General features: G+C 27.4%; 1 protein-coding gene and 1 non-coding gene across 2 annotated transcripts in view; both read left to right on the top strand.

Annotated features, from left to right (window-relative positions):
- Window positions 1–23,323, top strand: part of LOC123270321 (gamma-aminobutyric acid type B receptor subunit 2) — a 112,427-nt gene that overhangs the window by 64,976 nt on the left and 24,128 nt on the right. The window contains exons 7-9 of the mRNA XM_044736323.1: window positions 4,622–4,810; window positions 17,999–18,223; window positions 18,384–18,444. Of these exons, the coding sequence (XP_044592258.1) occupies window positions 4,622–4,810; window positions 17,999–18,223; window positions 18,384–18,444 (475 nt within the window). The remainder of the gene's footprint in view (window positions 1–4,621; window positions 4,811–17,998; window positions 18,224–18,383; window positions 18,445–23,323) is intronic.
- LOC123271099 lies at window positions 253–443 on the top strand. Its single transcript, XR_006510780.1, has one exon. It is a non-coding gene; the product is annotated as a U2 spliceosomal RNA (small nuclear RNA).

Below are 23,323 nucleotides of genomic sequence, written 5' to 3'. Positions count from 1 at the left end.
TTTTTCGAAAAAATGGCCCCTTCGCTAGTTCTGTAAGTCGTTATATTTTCACGAAAAAGAGAGAGTATTGCAATGAATGGTATATTCTAATCTTTCATCAGGAGTGAGGAAAGTTGAAAGGGGTAGTCGAGTATGCTTGACAGTGAGCGGTACTTCGTAGGTTACCGTGAGGTGTCGCACATAACAACTTTTTGTCCGTTTGAAGACAGTTATTTCAGAATGGATAAATTCTATTTATTTTGATGAACTGGTATCGCTTCTCGGCCTAATGGCTAAGATCAAAGTGTAGTATCTGTTCTTATCAGCTTAATATCTGGTACGATTCTCATCGAGAATCCAGTATATTAACCTGATTTTTGAAATTTGACGGAACTATGGAGCTTGCTCCGAGTCTGACGTGAGTTGCCCGGCATTGCAGTAGCGCCGGAGTCAGCTCGATAATATTATTAAAAAATAACTGTGGGAGGTAAATTCTGTCACAAACAGATATTAGGTGAAGTAGCCCATACTTGAGCACTCTTAAAAACGGAACCAGGGTGTAAACAGACTTTTCGAACTGTTGTAGTACGAAATCCATATATTTGTTATGAGTAATATGCGCTTATTACAATTATTCAGTGATAACGTAACCAATAATATAGTAATAGTTACTAAATGATTTAGTAACAAACCTTTAATTACCAAATATTTAGTAATAGTTACTAAATCATTTATTAAAGCTCATTTATTTCCACCAAATAAATATTTAGTAGTATTTAACACATTATTTATTGCTACGCAATAAATCGTTTATTGGTATTAACAGGCGAGACCATCTTTTTCTCGCTTTGCTCTCACGGAGTTCAACGGAACTATCTCTGTCGCACTCCCAACAGCAGACCAATTGCAGTCTCGATTGGTTTCACGAAACAAATGAAATTTTTGAAAAAAACGCTTTGTGGTGAAATAGTTTATTAAATTATCCATTATCTCTAAAAACGTTTTTTCAAAATTTCCATCCGTTTCGCTAAGCCGATTGAAACTGCAATCACTGGTCGCGGCTGTTAAAGAAATTCATTTTTTAACTAATTTTAGCGTACAACCTAACTTTTTTACTCAAAATAATTAAAATAAATAATTTTAAGTAAAAATATAAGGTATTATAAAGAAAATAATCTCATTAAATTATAATTTTTTATTTGAGACACTTATAAAATTTAAAATTAAACAAGTTTTTAACATATCAATAATAGTCTAATTGAAAAATTTAAACTAAACTTCACTGAGAAATGACGTATGGTGCATTCTATGCGAAATGGGAAAATGACTAAAATTTAAAAATTTCTCTAATTCATTCTAATTTAGTCCTAATTTATTATTAAAAGTTTATATTTTACTAATTTGTAAAGGAAATTTTTTTTAATCAATAAGAAAATCGATTTTTCTCTCCTATAGTAACTTTTCAGCCCTACTAAATTGTATCCGGATCAAATGTTGTTTTAATAGTTTTAGCAACAAATTCATTTTATGTTTGTTATTAACTAACATATTTATTATTATAGTTTTAAGAACAAATTACGTTTATGTTCGTTATTAATTAACACCTAAGTTTATCAAGATCGTGTTGGCAGCATGCTAAATCCTTTATTTGTGTTTTTTCATTAGTTTATTTTAATTATCCTAAATAATTTATAGTTAAATATAAAAACAATAATGTTTCTAAGGTTGAAATAATATAAAAGTCTTTTTAATAAACAACTTGATGTAGACATTTAGTACTTGTCCCACCAGTCACAAATGCCTGTCCCACCAGTCACAAAAAAAAAATTTTTTTAATTGTTTCTACGTAGGTAATCACTCTAATTCTTCATAATATTGAATGTTTGTAGGATAAATTTAGTATTGAGAGGGATGTATTTTTTAAAAGTTTAGTGGTCGAACTGAAATTGGACTTTAAGTATACCTTTGGTAAGAGAGAAGGATTTTTCTTAGTCCCGCCAGTCACACTCAGTCAAATGATAATTACGAGAAACTTAAAAAGTAATGGAAGTTTTTAACAAAGGGATGTTGTTAATTAGTTATTTTTCAATATTATAAGATAAATTTTACTATAGTATAAATTTCAGTCACATAATTATAGCTTATGATTGTAGATGGAATTCCAGAGTCAAATGTTCGACCAGTCACTACGGAACAAATATTTAGTACTTACTACTAAAAATTATTTAGTGGAAACAAATATTTATTTTGATATAAAAAGGCTTTGTCTATATTAATATAATTTATATAGAATAAAAAAATGATTTATTAAATTGTAGCAAATAATATTGATGGGTAAAAAATATTTTTTTCTCCCAAATAAATGACTAAAAATTTTATTACTAAATTTTTCTATCAGTGTAAAAATTTCAAAAGTTTTTTTCCCCAGAACTAATTAAAAATATTAATCAATCTTGAATGCAAGCAAAAATAAAAAAATCGGCGTATTTGAAGAAAAATTTGAATAATTTTTCCCATATAATTACATTTTAATATACTAGTAAGCCCAGCTTTAATAAATATCAGCGAACACGAGTAACGATGCAGTAACGTGGAAGAAAAAAAAAAAGTAGAAATGAAACTAAAACACTAAAAATAGAACCGGAGCTAGGTGAGATAAAATTTAAAAAATACAGAGTAGAGTCCCGAGTACAGAGCAACAATATCGAGTAAAGTGTGAAAAAGTTGATTCCACTAATTAACGCAGTGCCAAGCTTCGTCTTTGTACCGTATCTCGTTTATTTAATGAAAAATAAAAAAAAAATTCAAAGTATTTTTTAACAATTGCATATTTTGTGCTCGATCATTTTTTTTTTTATTCGTGAATTGCTTCAATTAATTTTGGGGCATTTCATAGTGACTGGTGGGACATTTGACTCTGCAATTCCATCAATTATAAGCTATAATTATGTGACTGAAACGTATACTATAGTCAAATTTATCCTATAATATAGAAAAATAATTAATTAACAACATCTCTTCGTCAAAAACCTCCGTTACTTTTTGAGTTTCTCGTAATTATCATTTGACTGAGTGTGACTGGTGGGACTAAGAAAAATCCTTCTCTCTTACCAAAGGAATACTTAAAGTCAAACTTCAATTCGACCACCAAACTTTTAAAAAATACTTCCCTCTCAAAACTAAATTTATGCTACAAACATTCAATATTATGAAGAATTAGACTGATTACCTACGTAGAAACAATTAAAAAAATGTGTTTTTATTGTGACTGGTGGGACAGGCATTTGTGACTGGTGGGACAAGTACAAAATGTCTACATCAAGATGTTTATTAAAAAGACTTTTATATTATTTCAACCTTAGAAACATCATTGTTTATATATTTAACTATAAATTATTTAGGATAATTAAAAAAAACTAATTAAAAAACACAAATAAAGGATTTAGCATGCTGACAACACGATCTTCATAAACTTAGGTGTTAATTAATAACGAACATGAAAAAATTTTTTCTTAAAACTATAATAATAAATATGTTTGTTAATAACAAACATAAAATGAGTTTGTTCTTAAAATTATTAAAAAATCATATTTGACCCGGATATAAGTTAGTACGGCTGAAAAGTTACTAGGAGAGAAAAATTGATTTTCTTATTGTTAAAAAAAATTTTTTTTACAAATTAGTAAAATTTTATAAACTTTTAATTATGGTAAAATTATAAACTTTTATTGATAAATTAGGACTGAATTAGAGAAATTTTTAAAATTTTATTCATTTTTCCCGCATGGAATGCCCCTATAGTAAGATTTATCTTTTAAAATAGAAGAATAACTAATTAACAACATCCCTTTGTCAAAAACCTCCATTACTTTTTAAGTCTTTCGTAATTATCATTTGACTGGTGGGACTAAGAAAAATCCTTCTCTCTTACCAAAGATATACTTAAAGTCCAACTTCAATTCGACCACCAAACTTTTAAAAAATACTTCCCTCTCAATACTAAATTTATGCTACAAACATTCAATATTATGAAGAATTAGACTGATTACCTACGTAGAAACAATTAAAAAAATTTGTTCTTATTGTGACTGGTGGGACAGGCATTCGTGACTGGTGGGACAAGTACAAAATGTCTACATCAAGTTGTTTATTAAAAAGACTTTTATATTATTTCAACCTTAGAAACATCATTGTTTATATATTTAACTATAAATTATTTAGGATAATTAAAAGAAACTAATTAAAAAACACAAATAAAGGATTTAGCATGCTGACAACACGATCTTGATAAACTTAGGTGTTAATTAATAACGAACATAAACAAAATTTGTTCTTAAAACTATAATAATAAATATGTAAGTTAATAACAAACATAAAATGAATTTGTTGTTAAAACTATTAAAATAACATTTAACCCGGATACAAGTCAGGACGGCTGAAAAGTTACTAGGAGAGAAAAATTGATTTTTTTATTGATTAAAAAAAATTTTCTTCACAAATTAGTAAAATATAGACTTTCAATAATAAATTAGGATTAAATTAGAATAAATTAGAGAAATTTTTTAATTTTAATCATTTTCCCATTTCACATGGAATGCCCCTTTTATTATTTTTGGTAAAAATAAACTTATACATTTTTCAGGCCTACAAATTGGGAATGCATGCGGGGGACTACGCCTGGATTTTACCAGGAGAAACAATCGACATGTCGGGAATGACTCGGGTTTCCGGAGGCTGCTCACCCTCTCAACTCACGCAGACCCTCAACGGTCTCATTATTGTTAATAGCTACGGCAGGGCTTTAAGTCAAGAACTAAGCTCTTCTGGTCTGGTATGTAATGCATTTTCACACTCTTGCTCGAACAATGTGTGTCTTGAGACTTAAGCACTTAAAGAATTTAACATTTAACATTTAACATTAATGCGAGTTTGAATACAATGATAGAAGGATTTGTTAATATTTGATAAGCTTTTTTTGACTGTTAATATATATTTTTTTTTAGTTAATAAATATTTATTAGGAGTTAGTAAATATTAACTTAGACATTTTGAAGGAAAATTTTGTGGGAAAGAATGACTATTGTATTTTGTTAACTAATGATGTTTTAAATGAAATAAGTCCATTCTGATGATACACTCATCGAGACTTTTCATTTAAGTACCCACATCAATTTTTATATATATTTTATATTTATGATATGTATGATATATTATAAATATATAAAATATATGAAAAGGGCATGTGGGTAGTCAAATAAAAGGTCTCGATGAATGTAACAACAAGATGAGCTTATATCTTCAATAACATCATTAGGTAATAAGATACATAGTCATTTCTTAATTATTGATATTTTTGAAGATATAAGCTCATTGCGATGTTATACTCATCGAGACCTTTCATTCGAATACCCACATCAATTTTTCATATATTATATATATATATATATATATATATATATATATATATATATATATATATATATATATATATATATATGGTATTTGTGGAATATATAAATATATGAAATATATGAAAAATTGATGTGGGTACTTGAATGAAAGGTCTTGATGAGTGTAACATCGTAATGAGCTTATATCGTTAAAAACATCATTAGTTAACAAAATAAAATATAAAATTCTTAATTATTGATATTTTCGTAAATATAAGCCCATTTTGATGTTATATTTATCGAGACCTTTCATTTAAGTACCCACATAAATTTTTTATGTATTTTATACATATAATATTTGTGAAATACATAAAATATATAAAATATATGAAAAATTGATGTGGGTACTCAAATGAAAGGTCTCAACGAGTGTAATTTCGGAGTGAGCTTATATCGTTAATATCATCATTAGTTAACAAAATACAATAGTCATTCCTTAATTATTGACATTTTCGTAAATATAAGCTCATTCCGATGTTATGCTCATCAAGACCTTTCATTTGAGTACCTACATGAATTTTTGTATATATTTTATATATATGATATTTGTGAATTATATAAAATATATGAAAAGTGCATGTGGCTACTCAAATGAAAGGTCTCGATGAGTATAACATCGGAATGAGCTTATATCGTTAAAAACATATTTAGTTAACAAAATACAATAGTCATCCCTTAATTATTAACATTTTCGTAAACATAAGTCCATTCTGATGTTATACTCATCAAGACCTTTCATTTGAATACCCATATGAATTTTTCCATACATTTGATATATATGATATTTGTGAATTATATAAAATATATGAAAAATGCATGTGGATACTCAAATGAAAGGTCTCGACTTTTATGATTTCGAGGTGAGATTATATCGTTAATACCATCATTAGTTAACAAAATGAAATATTCATTTCTTAATGATTGACATTTTCGTAAATATGTCCATTCTAATGTTATACTCATCAAGACCTTTCATTTGAGTATTTACATGAATTTTTTTTATATATTTTATTTATGATATTTATGAAATATATAAAATATATGAAAAGTGCATGTGGGTACTTAAATAAAAGGTCTCAATGAGTGTAACATCGGAAAGAGCTTATATCGTTAAAAACATCATTATTTAACAAAATACAATATTAATTTCTCTCCTTGAGTATTCTATCACTGCTTACAACAGTAGTTAACCAACATATTATAAATTACTGCATAAACTTGTGTATTGTTTGAAAAGCTCTGGATTAAGAAATCTTGTTTGCAAGGAAGAAAATTGGAAGCATCTGGGAGGTAAAGATTTCGGTGGAAACACTAAAACGGGTTTACATGAGGATTTTATATTTACTCGACAAGAAATTGGTTGTTTGGCTATGGTTGGGTAAATATTTGCAGAATAACAAATTTTCGGATAATGAGAGAAGGGTTAAATGGAAATATTTGTCAAGTAAATACTGTCGGGAGGAAAAAGACAATTAACTAACCTCAAAATGTTTGAGGAATTAACTGTCAAATCTTTATTTGTTACGCAGATAATTAACATTATTTTCATGCTCATATTTTTTTTAAAGCATAATTTATTATCAATCATTGATTCTGTTACAATATTGTATTTTACTTGTAAATCCTACTATTTTATTAGGTAGTATTTCATTTCTCCGCCAGATGGCTACCGTTTCTCGCTTCTAAAAAAATTTTACCAGAGTATATAAAAGCCCAAAAAAATTAAATTATAAAAAGTTTGAAAAAAGTGTCGTACAATTTTTTTTTGTCGTTTTTTTAAACTGATAGAAGGAATCATTAACTATTAATAATTTAATTTAATTATAGACAATTATTTAATTTATTAAATTTTAATAAATATTTTTTAACATTCAATAAATATTTATTTGGGAGGAAAGTACATTTATTAATAGTTGATAAGTATTTATTAATAATTAACATATATTTATTAACAGTTAATAAATATTTTGTTGAGTGAATTTGTTTGGCTTGCAATGTCATATGATATCAAGATTGCTTATAAACAAAAATCATCTTTACAAATTATTTGCATTAATTATATAACATCATAATAACGTTTATTGTAAAATACCAAATTTTATCACAGCTCATAATTATCTTTTATATTTTTAAATATTAAAAACGTTAATTTATTTAGTGAATTTAATTATTATCATGTATCCCAGCTATATAGTTATAAAAAGTGTCAAAAGAAAACTGCTATTTTTGCTTTTTATTTTAAATAAATATTTGTTAACAGTTAACAAATATTCATTAACCATTAATGTTTTATTTACACTGATAGAAGGATTTGTTTATATTTAATAAACTTTATTAACTGTTAATAAATGATTTTTTAACGTAGGATTTAATTAATATTTATTAACAGTTAATAAATTGTACTTAATAAATTACTTGTTAACTGTTAATAAATATTTTTTAACTGTTCACAAATATTTATTACCATTTAATAAATCGTATTTAATAAATAATTTATTAACTGTTAATAAATAATTTATTAACTGTTAATAAATATTTATTAACTGTTAATAAATAATTTATTAACTGCTAATAAATATTTATTAAATTCTACGCTAAAAAATCATTTATTAACAGTTAATAAAGTTTATTAAATATAAACAAATCCTTTTATCAGTGTAAATAAAACTGTTTAATTGAATATTAAATTATCTTGAAATTCAAAAATTTTAACGCGTTTCATACCATTTAATATTGACAGCATCTTAAAAGCCTATAATAATTCAAAAAGGCGGTATCGGTTAAAAAATCCAATAAATAATTTATCGCATTTTTCTGGGCAATAAATTCAGATGTTAAGTGCGCACTAAAATTGAATTGCTAACACAACACACTTAAAAATGATTTTTCCTTTACAATAATGCATCCTTGTCGTGAAGCGCTGCCGTAAAATATATCGTGCAGAATAAAAGCGACGTTAAAATTAATTATCCTAGTTCCCAATAGAAAATGATCATTAATAACTATATCTTGGGCATCGCGTTAGAAAAAAAAATATTAAGAAACACAAAAGACAAGATAATCAATATGATGGTTGAATTTTAGCAGCAACGTGACTATTAGTGCCCGATGCTGTCAGGAAATCGATTAAAGAAGAATACAACATCTATTGGGCAATGTCGTATTGGCTATCGGGTATTGGGGCTGCTTGAAACACGTCTATTGTTAATACACTAGGATAGCGTGCACTGAATTTATATGTATATTCAGGGTACGTTCTAGTGACTAGAAACAAGTAACCCGTCCATTAGCCAGCGCTATAAAAAATTAACCGCTAGTTCGTCGTTCGTATATCGGAACGAGGGTTTAACTGTTCGATACTTTTTGTGTTTTTTATTTTGTGACACAACAAACTATATATTTTTTAGGGGTTGCAGGTAAAAAAAATACTTTTAATGTTTTTTTTTTTTTTTAAAGAGCTTTAATTTAAAATCTTTCCATTTAGGAGCATTCCATAGTGACTGGTGGGACATTTGACTCTGGAATTTCATCAATTATAAAATATAATTATGTGACTGAAACTTATACTATAGTAAAATTGATCTTATAATATAGGAGAATAACTAATTAACAACATCCTTTTGTCAAAAACCTCGATTACTTTTTAAGTTTCTCGTAATTATCATTTGACTGAGTGTGACTGGTGGGACTAAGAACAAATCCTTTTCTCTTACCAAAGGTATACTTAAAGTCCATTTTCAGTTCAACCACTAATTTTTTAAAAAATACTTCCCTCTCAATACATAATTTATCCTACAAACATTCAATATTATGAAGAATTAGACTGATTACCTACGTAGAAACAATTAAAAAAATTTGTTCTTATTGTGACTGGTGGGACAGGCATTTGTAACTGGTGGGACAAGTACAAAATGTCTACATCAAGTTGTTTATTAAAAAGACTTTTATATTATTTCAACCTTAGAAACATCATTGCTTATATATTTAACTATAAGTTATTTAGGATAATTAAAAAAAACTAATTAAAAAACACAAATAAAGGATTTAGCATGCTGACAACACGATCTTGATAAACTTAGGTGTTAATTAATAACGAACATAAACAAAATTTGTTCTTAAAACATTAATAATAAATATGTTAGTTAATAACAAACATAAAATGAATTTGTTGTTAAAACTATTAAAACAACATTTGACCCGGGTACAAGTTAGTACGGCTGAAAAGTTACTAGGAGAGAAAAATCGATTTTCTTATTGATTAAAAAAAATTTTTTTCACAAATTAGTAAAATATAGAATTTAAATAATAAATTAGGAATAAATTAGAATAAATTAGAGAAATTTTAATATTTTAGTCATCTTCCTATTTTGCATAGAGTACCCCTATAGTAAAATTTATTTTATAATATAAAAGAATAACTAATTAACAACATCCCTTTGTCAAAAACCTCCATTACTTTTTAAGTCTCTCGTAATGATCATTTGACTGAGTGTGACTGGTGGGACTAAGAACAAATCCTTCTCTCTTACCAAGGTATACTTAAAGTCCAATTTCAGTTCGACCACTACACTGATAGAAGGATTTATTTGTATTAAATAATATTTGTTAATAGTTAACAAATCATTTATTACAGGCCATTTTTTAGTATTAAACAAATATTTCTTAGTATTTAAAATGATTTGTTTGTATATAATAAATCTGATTTTCATTTATTAAATATTAATAAATCTTTTTAAATACTAACAAATATTTGTTAAGGACTAACAAATGGCTTTTAAAAAAAAAACTTTTAAAAAATACTTCCCTCTCAATACTAAATTTATCCTACAAACATTCAATATTATAAAGATTTAGAGTGATTGAAATATCGCGTGCCTAAAGGTAAAAGGGCTTATGAAAATTTATATGCCCTTTTACCTTTGCAAAGGTAAAAGGGCGCATATTTTTTTTTGTTATTGCTAATCGGGTAGTAGACACATTCTACGCTTAAAATTGAAAAAAAAAATTGCAAAGGTCGAAGGGCGTATGTCTTCAATTATACGCACTTTTACTTTTAAGAATTCGAAATTTTGGTGATCTAAAGGTGAAAGGATGTATAATTTTTTTTTCAGCCAGTTTACAAAAGAACATATTCGTAGTTTAAAAATGTGAAAAAAAAACTTTCTGTGGTAGTAGCGGCGTAAAACCTCAACTACAGTCGACGCTCTCTGTATTGGACCTCTCTGTATTTGACCGCTCTCTGTATTTGACCACATTCTTCCTCTGTATTTGACGATTTTACACAGCTCTTAGGGGGCGTCCATTAATTACGTGAGGTGTTCTAGGGGGGGAGGGGATCATGCTAAATCTTACCAAATCTCACTTAGGGGGAAGGGGGGGGATCTTAACAAATATCACGTAATTTTGTCTCTAGCAGAAAACAATGTAAAATTGCGTGAAAAAGTATTTCTATAATAAAATATGGCCAAATTTGACACAATAGTGTTTGTCGTATTCGTCTGAATCCTGCAGAGCAGCAAAGTAGCGCTCGATTGTTTAATTTGATTATTGATCGATAGGATTCACTAATTTTTTAGGTATAGATTTCTTTAGAAATCTATCGGTGGTAGCCGGTCTCATGTCGTAATTTTAATACAATTTTGTCATAATATGTTTAATTATCTTCAATTTAAACTATTGTTCGTCGACTTTTAATACTTTTTTCAATTTATTTCGTAGTTGAGAAAATTCAAAAAAAATCAATAATAAATTAAATTTTAGCTTTTATCATCAAATGACTTTTATATGTAAAAAATCCTATTTTTTAGGTAGATGTCTTTAGATATCTATTTGCTGTAGTCAGTCTCATATCGTTATTTGCAAGAATATAATAAAAAATAAATTTTAGGACATTACGGCCTTTTAATAACGTGTTTTTTTCAATATTCAAACAAGAAATCTACCTATCCATGTCGGGTGTAGCCGAATGGCATTTTTTTTCTCAATAATCCAACCCGTTTACAGCCAAAACATAAATTTTGAATAATCTCGCGTGAGATTAGGGGAGGGGGGAGGGATTTGAGGAAAATCTTACGAAATCTTATCAAGGGGGTAGGGGGGGTTAAAAAATTCTCAAAAATGCCTCACGTAATTTATGGACGCCCCCTTATGGACAAGGACGAGTCAAATACAGAGAATGGTCCTGTACGGGTGAGTCAAATACAGAGAGCGTTGACTGTATACAATTTTTTAAAGTCAAAAAAGAAAAAATATCCAAAAAACAATAAAATACGCGTGATTATTTTCTCGCTTTTTATTTTAAGAAATAGTTATTATAAAATTTGGATTCTGGATTGTTGATCATGATGAAACAGCTGTTGTGTGAACGGCACCAGTAATTATATTCAATAGGGCGATTAAAGCGAGAAATTTCAAAATATTTGAATGTTATCTGCCTTTGTGATTTTTTTTATTACTTAATTTTTACGTAATTTATTTTTGATTGAATTATTTTCTATTTGTTTATATCAAACTTTTTATATGAGGCTATTGTTTTAGTATAACTTGTTTTGTGAATCTATTATTTAACATTTGGTATCAAAACTACAATTTTTTTTTATACGCCCTTTTACCTTCAAGTAGTACTTTTCTTAAAGCTGAAAGGGCGTATGTCTTGAGATACGCCCTTTCAGCTTTAGAATACCAACTTTTTTTTCACAGATTTTTACGTTTCAGACAATTTCAAACCGAATGGCAAAAACAAATTTTTTTACACGCCCTTTTAGCACAAATCCCTATTAATCCTTAGCAATATGCCCATTTACTTCTAGGCACGCGATTTATTTAAAACGGTTTTAACGAATTGTACGCACTTAGAGCCTTTTTTATTGATTAATATGAGAATTCAAAAATCCAAAAAATTTTTGATCAATATAAAATATTATTTAGTTATAATCGAAAAATCATTTGGAATTATCAAAATAAAAAATTACACAGAAAGAAAAATTTCTTGACTGGGGAACAAAATTCTTGGCCCAAGAAAATTTGTCGGGTGTCTGAAGGAAGACCGAAGTTGTGTTGGCTGAAGTAAAAAATTTTCTTTAAATTCTATTCTTGGTGAAAGTCATTGTTTCTTAATTCAGATCACAAATACTTGATACAATAAATTTTTATATTTGATCAAGATTTTTAGATACTTTAGGGAAGCAGCGCCACCTACTTCAGCTGAGAAAATAATTTTCTCATCTTGAGAAAATTTTTCTCGAGAATATTTGATACCCATTTTATATTATTTTAGCGTGCAATTATACATATTGAATGAAAAAAAATGATGAAATATTATTTGATCTTCCCATTTGACATGTCAATCAATAAAAATATTAATGAAAATTTACTTCTATCTTCATATTTAATTTTTTGGAGCAAGAGAGAAATTTTCTCAAGACAAGAGAATTAACTCCTATCAAAAACTAAATTTTTTGGAGCAAGAGGCTGAATTTTCTCAAAACAACAAGATTTTCTTGACTTAAATAAATTTTCTTGGATCAAGATACGTATTTCTTAAAGCAAGAGAATTAATTTTGTTGGAATAAGTGAAATTTCTTGTGTCAAAAAAAAATTTTTTTTCGCTTAAGAAAATAATTAGGAAGAAAAATATTTTCTTGGCTCAAGTGAAACTTTTTTCTGTCTGTACATAAAAAAATTAGGAAAACGATTGACCCTAAAGGCCATCCCTGCAACTTCCCGCTAATTCCGTTAATACCTGGCCACTTTTTTGAGCTCTTCGAGCTCAAAAGTACAGTCTGTGTGTTGTTTTAAGCTCTCCGAGCTCAAAAAGATACCTTTTCTATGCTTTTGAGCTCTTTAAGCTCAAAAGTCTGATAGAAGTTTCATAGAACACTATTTTTTGAATGTTCATACTGCAATAACTTTTGAATGAATGAACCGATTTTTACGCGGTTGGCGGCATTCTACGCAGTTTTTTAAGCCTCATAAAGAATTTCTAAGTTTCAATTGGTCAAACTAGAAATTTCGGAGTAACTCTGAAAAAACACTTTTTTCGGTTTTCTTTCGTTCACGATATCTCTCGAACGAATCAACCGATTTTGACCGGATTGGCGGCGATCGACGTGGTTTTTCAAGGTTGAGAGCTGATTAGTTTTTGGAATCGATCGGTTGAGCCGTTTAAAAGTTATCCCAAAAAAACCACTTCAGAAAAAATTTTTTTTCCTACTTTTTTTTAGATTCCTCCAAATTTCTCAAAATCTATCGGTCCGAATCGGTTCAAATTAACAGGAACTCTAAGTTTGGCGAAGCCCTTTCGAATGACACCAACCGCGATGAAATCGGTTCAACCGTTCAAAAATTATAAGAGGTTTACATACTTACACACACACACACACACACACACACACACACACACACACACACACACACACACACACACACACATACATACAGACATAGTGACACCCTCGCGGAAATAGTCAGGAAAGCTTCCTAGGACCTCAAAACGTCGAGATCTGATGAAAACTCGATTTTCGAAAAACGGGGTAAAACCAATAACTTCCCGATTTTTGAAAATTTTCAATTTTCTTAGCGGGAAGTTAAAAATTATTTTGGAGAAAATTGGTCAGAATTATAATTAAAAATTTTTCTAAACATTATATATTCCAAAAGTGAGCATAATTTTTGGGTTTATATTTCATTTATATAAAATACTTCAACACAACAATTTAAGTTGACGTTTTGTCAAGGGACTTTTTGTTCTATCGAACACTTTACTGTCAAAATTTAAGTATATGTCCATATGTCGATTACTTTTTATCCCAGATATGTTATCCTTGATGTTTTATTCTCGATACTTTGTACACACGTGTGTCAGTTTTAAAAACAAAAAAGCAACACTGTTTTGACCTGGTTGTTGTTATTATTATGATTATTATTATTATTAATATTATATATTTACACTCACATATGTTCGAAATGAGGCAAAAAGAACAGTAGAGGAGGATATAAATTTTTAAATAACCGTAGAGTGAATTCGACTGAAAACAATTTTCTCAATTTATTAAAAACGTTTTTGTTTGACAAGCACGTAAATATTTATGATAAATAAACTTTATAGATGATTAAAAAATGAAAATCCATATTGATAGTTTTAATAAAAGAAGTCATTGCTTTTTTAAAATGTATGTTAGTATTTTTTTTTTTAATATATATAAAGTTCAAACAGCATCTGGCTATCAATGCAACTTTTATTTACTCATCTGAAATTTTTCTATAACACCTTTATTTTTTTTTATTAAATTGTAAAATAAATATTTTTTAGAATTTATAAAAATAATATTTCGATCAAAATAAAATAACTATCCACAGTAAGAATTTTTTTTCTTATATTTATCTATTGAGTTATTTAATTGACAGAAAAACCTTGAATTTTTTCCACATTAAGTAATTAAGTCGGTGAATTTTTTTCAATCCTTAGACAGAAAAAAAATTCTCACCTTCACCCTTTTTTGTATAATTTTTTTTATCCCGAATCAAATATAAAGGCGCCTACGATAAAATTAAGTGAAGAGATTCAAGTCATTTCTTCTTAAAAATAGTGAAGAAATAAATTCTGGATTAATTAAAAATTTTTTAAGGCGTTATAAGCACTTTAACTTTTTATTACATTTTTGTAATGTAGATATATTAAAGTAGATACAAAAAGAAATTGAATGCCAATTGGAGAAGTATTTTCAAAGTTATACGGATATTTGTAAAGCCTAATCGGAGCGTGTCGCACAAAAATGGGGCTCAAGCCGAATAACTTCAAACACTTTTTTCTCACAGCTGTATTTTAAAAGTCGGTGAGTAAGATTTATCGAACAACGGTTCAACCGATCAGTCTCTAATTTTTAAACGATTTTCTCAACTATATTTTTCAGTAATCGATCCAAGGATTAATAATTCCGATAAATATATTATATTTTTGTAAAAAATTTAAGGCTGAAATTTTCATTGAAAATCGATATTTTTTTTAACCCGCCATTTTAAGACTAGATATTTCAACAGTTCCTTCGATTAATCACTAGATAATATTTTATATCAACGAAATTTTTTTGGATTTTTGCATACCGATGACTCAAATCGGCGATATCAGTTTGAGTTTAAATTCTGACTAAAAAATAAGAAATACGGGGAAATTGATAATTAAATAATTGTCTTCAAATAAATTAAATCATTAATAGTTAATAAATATTTCTATCAGTGTATAATTAAAAAAATTTTTAATTCAAAAAATTTTTATGATTTTTTTTTCATCAAAATTTTAAAAAAAGAAACTCGTGAGATCTAAAAAACATAAACTTTCATCTACTGGGGCATTCCATAGTGACTGGTGGGACATTTGACTCTGAAATTCCATCAATTATAAGCCATAATTATGTGACTGAAACTTATACTATAGTAAAATTTATCTTATAATATAGAAGAATAACTAATTAACAACATCCCTTTGTCAAAAACCTCCATTACTTTTTAAGTTTCTCGTAATTATCATTTGACTGAGTGTGACTGGTGGGACTAAGAAAAATTCTTCTCTCTTACAAAAGGTATACTTAAAGTCCAATTTCAGTTCGGCCACTAAACTTTTAAAAAATACTTCCCTCTAAATACATAATTTATCCTACAAACATTCAATATTATGAAGAATTAGACTGATTACCTACGTAGAAACAATTAAAAAAATTTGTTCTTATTGTGACTGGTGGGACAGGCATTTGTGACCGGTGGGACAAGTACAAAATGTCTACATCAAGTTGTTTATTAAAAAGACTTTTATATTATTTCAACCTTAGAAACATCATTGTTTATATATTTAACTATAAATTATTTAGGATAATTAAAAAAAACTAATTAAAAAACACAAATAAAGGATTTAGCATGCTGACAACACGATCTTGATAAACTTAGGTGTTAATTAATAACGAACATAAACAAAATTTGTTCTTAAAACTATAATAATAAATATGTTAGTTAATAACAAACATAAAATGGATTTGTTCTTAAAACTATTAAAACAACATTTGACCCGGATACAAGTTAGTACAGCTGAAAAGTTACTAGGAGAGAAAAATCGATTTTCTTATTGATTAAAAAAAATTTTTTTTACAAATTAGTAAAATATAGAATTTAAATAATAAATTAGGAATAAATTAGAATAAATTAGAGAAATTTTAATATTTTAGTCATTTTCCTATTTCGCATAGAGTGCCCCTATAGTAAAATTTATTTTATAATATAAAAGAATAACTAATTAACAACATCCCTTTGTCAAAAACCTCCATTACTTTTTAAGTTTCTCGTAATTATCATTTGACGGAGTGTGACTGGTGGGACTAAGAAAAATCCTTCTCTCTTACAAAAGGTATACTTAAAGTCCAATTTCAGTTCAACCACTAAACTTTTAAAAAATACTTCCCTCTCAATACATAATTTATCCTACAAACATTCAATATTATGAAGAATTAGACTGATTACCTACGTAGAAACAATTAAAAAAATTTGTTTTATTGTGACTGGTGGGACAAGTACAAAATGTCTGCATCAAGTTGTTTATTAAAAAGACTTTTATATTATTTCAACCTTAGAAACATCATTGCTTATATATTTAATTATAAATTATTTAGGATAATTAAAAAAAACTAATTAAAAAACACAAATAAAGGATTTAGCATGCTGACAACACGATCTTGATAAACTTAGGTGTTAACTAATAACGAACATAAACAAAATTTGTACTTAAAACATTAATAATAAATATGTTAGTTAATAACAAACATAAAATGAATTTGTTGTTAAAACTATTAAAACAACATTTGACCCGGGTACAAGTTAGTACGGCTGAAAAGTTACTAGGAGAGAAAAATCGATTTTCTTATTGATTAAAAAAAATTTTGTTTATAAATTAGTAAAATGTAAACTTTTAGTAATAAATTAAGACTAAATTAGAATGAATAGAGAAATTTTTAAATTTTAGTCATTTTCCCATTTCGCATGGAATGTCCTAATTGAATAATTGTCTTCAAATAAATTAAATCATTAATAGTTAATAAATCCTTCTATCAGTGTATAATTTTTAAAATTTTAAATTAAAAAAATTTTTATGATTCTTTTTTCATAAAAATTTGAAAAAAAACTCGTGAGATCTAAAAAACATAAACTTTCATCTACTATTAAATTTACGCTCGAACATATTCTTAACTTCCAACTCGTATCACCTCAAAGGGAAAAAACTTGAATTTCTAAATAAAAAAAAAAATCATTCCTCGCATTTATATTACTTTTGATATTTCCTCGCAACAAATATCTAAATATTAGCTCTGCCAAGAACAAGGGTTGAATTTATATTTATATTTCAAGATCTCATTCACGTTCAATCACAAAATCGTTCTGCACGTACATACTTTTTGTTTCTATTCGCTTGACGTCATATTACCGCTTATGTATTACATCTCACATCCCACATATCAGATTGCATATAAAAAAAAAATTTGTTATGTTCACAAAATATAATATACAATATATTCGAATGTCTGCAACAGACGAGTGAAGATTTCGCATCAGAGCTGAACAAAAGAGGTGTCACGATGTCACGATTCGCAGCCCAAACATTTGACGCGGTTTGGTCAATAGCAGTGTCCCTCTCGAACACCGAATTAATATTAAATGAACGCAACACGAGTATTGCTGAGTACACACACGCACGGAAGGATATTGCTTATGACCTGCTCAACGAATTGAAAAATCAAAATTTCCTCGGCGTTTCCGTAAGTTTTTTTTATCTATAAAAATATAAGATTAATTTTTTCTCTCGCTCATTCGAATTCAGATCGCGCTATTTTTTTTTATTCATATTATTTATTAGTTTAATAACTATCGAAGTTTTTTCATGAATACTTATTACATATTTTCTTTATTTTCTTTCAGGGGCCTGTTTCTTTCGATGGAGCCGATCGAGTTGGAATTACCGCCTTTTATCAAATGCACAGTGAGTATATTTTTTTTAAATAATTTTTTTCTTTTTAATTATAAAAACAAATTGAATTTTCTCACTGAGAAAAAAAATTTTTTTTTCCTTAAACTAAGAAACTATTGTCATTTTTGAAGATATAAGCTCATCTTAATGTTACACTCATCGAGACGTTTCATTTGAGTACCCACATCAATTTTTTATATATTTTATATATATGATATTTGTTTTTTATAAATATGATTATATATGATTAAAATATGATTATATATATATATATATATATATGAAAAGTGCATGTGGGTACTCAAATGAAAGGTCTCGATGAGAGTAAAATCAAAATGAGCTTAAATCACAAAAAATGTCATTAGTTGTCGACATACAATATAATTGCTTGATTATTGACATTTTTGAAGATATAAGCTCATTCCGATATTATACTCATCGAGACCTTTCATTTGAGTACCCACATCAATTTATATATATATATATATATATATATATATATATATATATATATATATATATATATATATATATATATATATATATATAAAATATATGAAAAATACGTGTGGGTACTCAAATGAAAGGTCTCGATGAGTATAATATCGGAACGAGCTTATATTTTTAAAAATATCATTAGTTGTCAAAACATACAATGTAATTGCTTAGTTATTGCACAATATAATTGCTTGATTATTAACATTTTTGAAAATATAAGCTCATTCTAATGTTATACTGATCGAGACTTTTTATTTGAGTACTCACATCAATTTTTCATATATTTTATATATTTTATATATATGATATTTGTAAAATATATGAAAAATTGATGTGGGTACTCAAATGAAAAGTCTCGATTAGTGTAATATCAAGATGAGCTTATATCTTCAATAACATCATCAGGTGAGATGATACAAGGTCATTTCTCAATTATTGATATTTTTAAAGATGTAAGCTCATCCTGATGTTACACTCATTGAGACCTTTCATTTGAGTACCCACATGACTTTTTCATATATTTTATATATTTGATATATATATGATGTTTCTGATATGTATAAAATATATGAAAAGTGCATGTAGATACTCAAATGATAGGTTTCGATGAGTGTAATATGAAGATGAGCTTATATATTTAATAACGTCATTAGGTGACAAGATACAATATCATTTTTTAACTATTGATATTTTTGAAGATATAAGGTCATTCCGATGTTACACTTATCAAGACCTTTCATTTGAGTATCCACATCAATTTTTTATATATTTTATATATATGGTATTTGTGATATATATTAAATATATAAAAAATTTATGTGGGTACTCAGATGAAAGGTATTGACGAGTGTATTACTGAGATGAGCTTACATCTTCAAAAATGTCAATAAACGTCTTCTAAATTTGGCAATATTCAATTTTTATTACTCTAGCAAAAAATTTAAATTGCTCAAAATTTTTGATAAATAAATTTCTTACCACAAAATTGCTCATTTTTTCCAAAGAAATTTTTTCTCTCAGTATAGTGCTTGGTTTCTCCGCTAGATGGCTAACGTTTCTCGCAAGTAGATTAATTTTATCAGAATATAATATAACCTCGGAAAATAATCAATTTTCAAACTATAATTCCTTTGTAACGTGACCTTAAAACTTTTAAGAAAACATTTATCTTTAATCGAGTTTATTTTCATCTTTATTTTCTCGGCTACTGATAAGTTCAACTAGCAAAATAAAAGAAAATGTAATTAAAAAAAAAAAAAAAGAAATTTACTTTTTAAATAAATAGAAAGAAGGCGAGTAGATGAAAAGATTAAAATCTAAAGCATATACTATGAGATGAATAGTTTCTTTTATCTTAAAAAATCCTAAAAATCTCTCAGTTTTTCACTCCCTGCCTTATCTCAGTACGAATAAAAAATAAGAAGCATTCCACGAAAGTCTGTAAAAATAAATGATTGCCCTCTTTTTCGTACTCAATTACACAAATTGATCGTCAATCCAAGTTATTTATTAGATCACCAAAAATACGCCTTTCATTTGAGAGTTTCGGAGATCTTTACTTTTCTTTTAGCTCCTATTAAGACGTTATTTTATTTCTCGAGTTGAATTTTCTCGGAAAAGAAAGTTTATTTCTCGGTGAAGAAGATGATTAAAATAATTCGCCGGTTATTATTTTCGCGAGACAAAATTAGTAAGAATAAGATCGAGTAAGCGAAAAAAAATAAAAGGAAACCGCATTGCGACGGCACAACAATGAACAATGGGTCAAGTGTTTAGTACAGGGTGCTCGCGTGCAACAATGTCAGAACATAATTTAAGTGGCAATGCCACCCGCGACTTGACAACTTGTTGTAGCTGTCACTACTCATTAAATACACACGATTTTTTTTTCTTTGTAAATTATTTTCATTTGGTTGGAAAAAAAATGAACATATGTTGGATTATGAGTTACGATTAACTATTTTCTATCATTTCTTTTTTTTTCCGTGGTTTTAATCCATCAATGTCCAAGTACTCAGCTGAGTTTAAGATATTTCTAAACGGCGAAAACTTTGTCCGTTTGGGGTATATAAGGGATGACTGTCAGAATTCGTGTGAAAATTTTATGAACATTCATTCTTACAGACTAAAATAGTTTTCTATTTTATATTACTTCCACGTTATATACACGAACATTATTTTATTGTAAAAGTGGGTTTATAAAAAAAAATATTAGTAATTTTTTAGAGTACACTGAGAAAAAAAATACTTTTACTCAATTAACAATTTCTTGGTTCAAGAAACTCGCTGACGATCAAATATTCTATTATTATTAATTTTTAATTTCTGAAGAGAAGAACATCAATATTTATCTTTGGATAAAAGATAAACAGAAGAATAGCTTTATTTACACGGAAAATAAATTGTGGTAGTGGCAACAACAACTGTAGTTCCGTTTACCGCAGGCTGTAGTATAACCTGAGACAACTCCAAACTGTAGGTAGATTTACTCCAATATTGTAGTTAAGCGTTAACTGTTGTAAAAAGTAAGATATGCTACAGCATGCGGTATTTCCCGTACAAAAAAAAATTTGGTTCATGATGAATTTCCAGACGAACTTCAGATAGTGAAACAAATATGAATTTTATGATGAATTTCACGGCGAATTCCAGCTGAATTTCGTGATGAATTTGAAACATATTGTGTATGAAACTTACTTTTTATAATCAGTAAAGAAACCTTTGAGTCAATTATATTGGCATTTTTATTTTTATTTACACTGACTTAACATTTACGATTCTTAAGGTTCTATTTGGATAATTTTTTGGAGTAAAAAAACACAATATGCAAAATAATAATTCGAAATTCATCATGAATTACAGGGCGAATTCCAGCTGAATTTCATAATGAATTTGAAACAAATTGAATATGAAACTTAATTTTTTTAATCTATAAAAAAATATTCGTAGTCAATGATATTGGAATTTTTAGTTTAATTTATACTGACTCATAAATTATGAGTCATAATTTACGATTCTTAAACTTCTATCTGGATAAATTTTTTGGAGTAAAAGAACACAAAATGCAAAATAATATTTCGAAATTCATCATGAATTTCACAGCGAATTAATTATTATTATAATGTTTTTATTTATTTTTTTTTATAAATTAATTATAATTAAAAATTGTCAAAAAAAAATATGTAGATATATATATATATATATATATATATATATATATATATATATATATATATATATATATATATATATATATATATATATATATACTAGCGGACCCGACAGACGTTGTCATGTACACACGTCTTAAATTTAGAAATTTTAGGAATGAGCTTGTATAGTTAAAAACATCATTAGTTAACAATATGCAATGGGCATTCTTCAATAATGAACATTTTCGTAAATATAAGCCCGTTCTTATTTTATACTCATCAAGAGCTTTCATTTGAGTACCCACATGCATTTTTGATATATTTTATATATTTATATATTTCACAAATAACTTATATATAAAATATATAAAAAATGTTATGTAGGTACTCAAATGAAAGGTCTTGACGAGTGTAACATCGTGATGAGCTTATATCTTTCAAAACTTCAATAATTAAGAAATGACATTGTATCTTGTCAACTGATGATATTTTTAAAGATATAAGCTCATCCCGATGTTACACTCATCAAGACCTTTCATTTGAGTACCTACATCAATTTTTCATATATTTTATATATTTATATATATTATATATATGTATATATGAAAAATATATCAAAAATGCATGTAGGTACTCAAATGAAAGGTCTTGATGAGTGTAACATCGAGATGAGCTTATATATTTTAAAACGTCAATAGTTAAGAAAATAAAGTGCAATATTTGTAGTTCACAAGTCGCGGCAGTCACATAGTGACTGCAAGGTTGCTAGTTTATAAGTAAGAAATTTTTGCGGCTTTATTTTTTTCCGAAAATCCACATAAACGTCGTAAAATAAATTAATACATAGTAATGTTTCGGAAAAACTTATTTTTATTCTTCTTAGTATATGCCTGGTCAATATTTGGTTTTTTTTATCCTATCATTGCAAGATAAATAAAATAAAAAATTGTTGAAATTTAAAAGTTTTGTTTCAAAGCTTGCGGGTGAACATAAATTTAAAATTCAAACAAAATTTCGGTAAAATTTTGGTTTATTTAGTAAAAATTTTTTCCAGCAATCAGCTGAATTTTACAGAACATTGATGTCAAATGGAACGACATCAACTACCGGCACTGGGATGTGACGCCGCGGGCAGTAATTTAAATTTCATAACTAAACGGAGTATAGATCTATAGATGCGGCAAGTGGATCTGAATTCCGGGGTAGTGTGTAGATTTAGGGGAGGTTTAGGCACACTTGAT

This window comes from Cotesia glomerata, linkage group LG8 (genome assembly GCF_020080835.1).
Source record: "Cotesia glomerata isolate CgM1 linkage group LG8, MPM_Cglom_v2.3, whole genome shotgun sequence".
In the NCBI taxonomy this organism is placed as follows: Eukaryota; Metazoa; Arthropoda; class Insecta; order Hymenoptera; family Braconidae; genus Cotesia; species Cotesia glomerata.
Note: the sequence above shows the minus strand (reverse complement) of the source record. Positions and strands in the feature narration are given on the sequence as shown.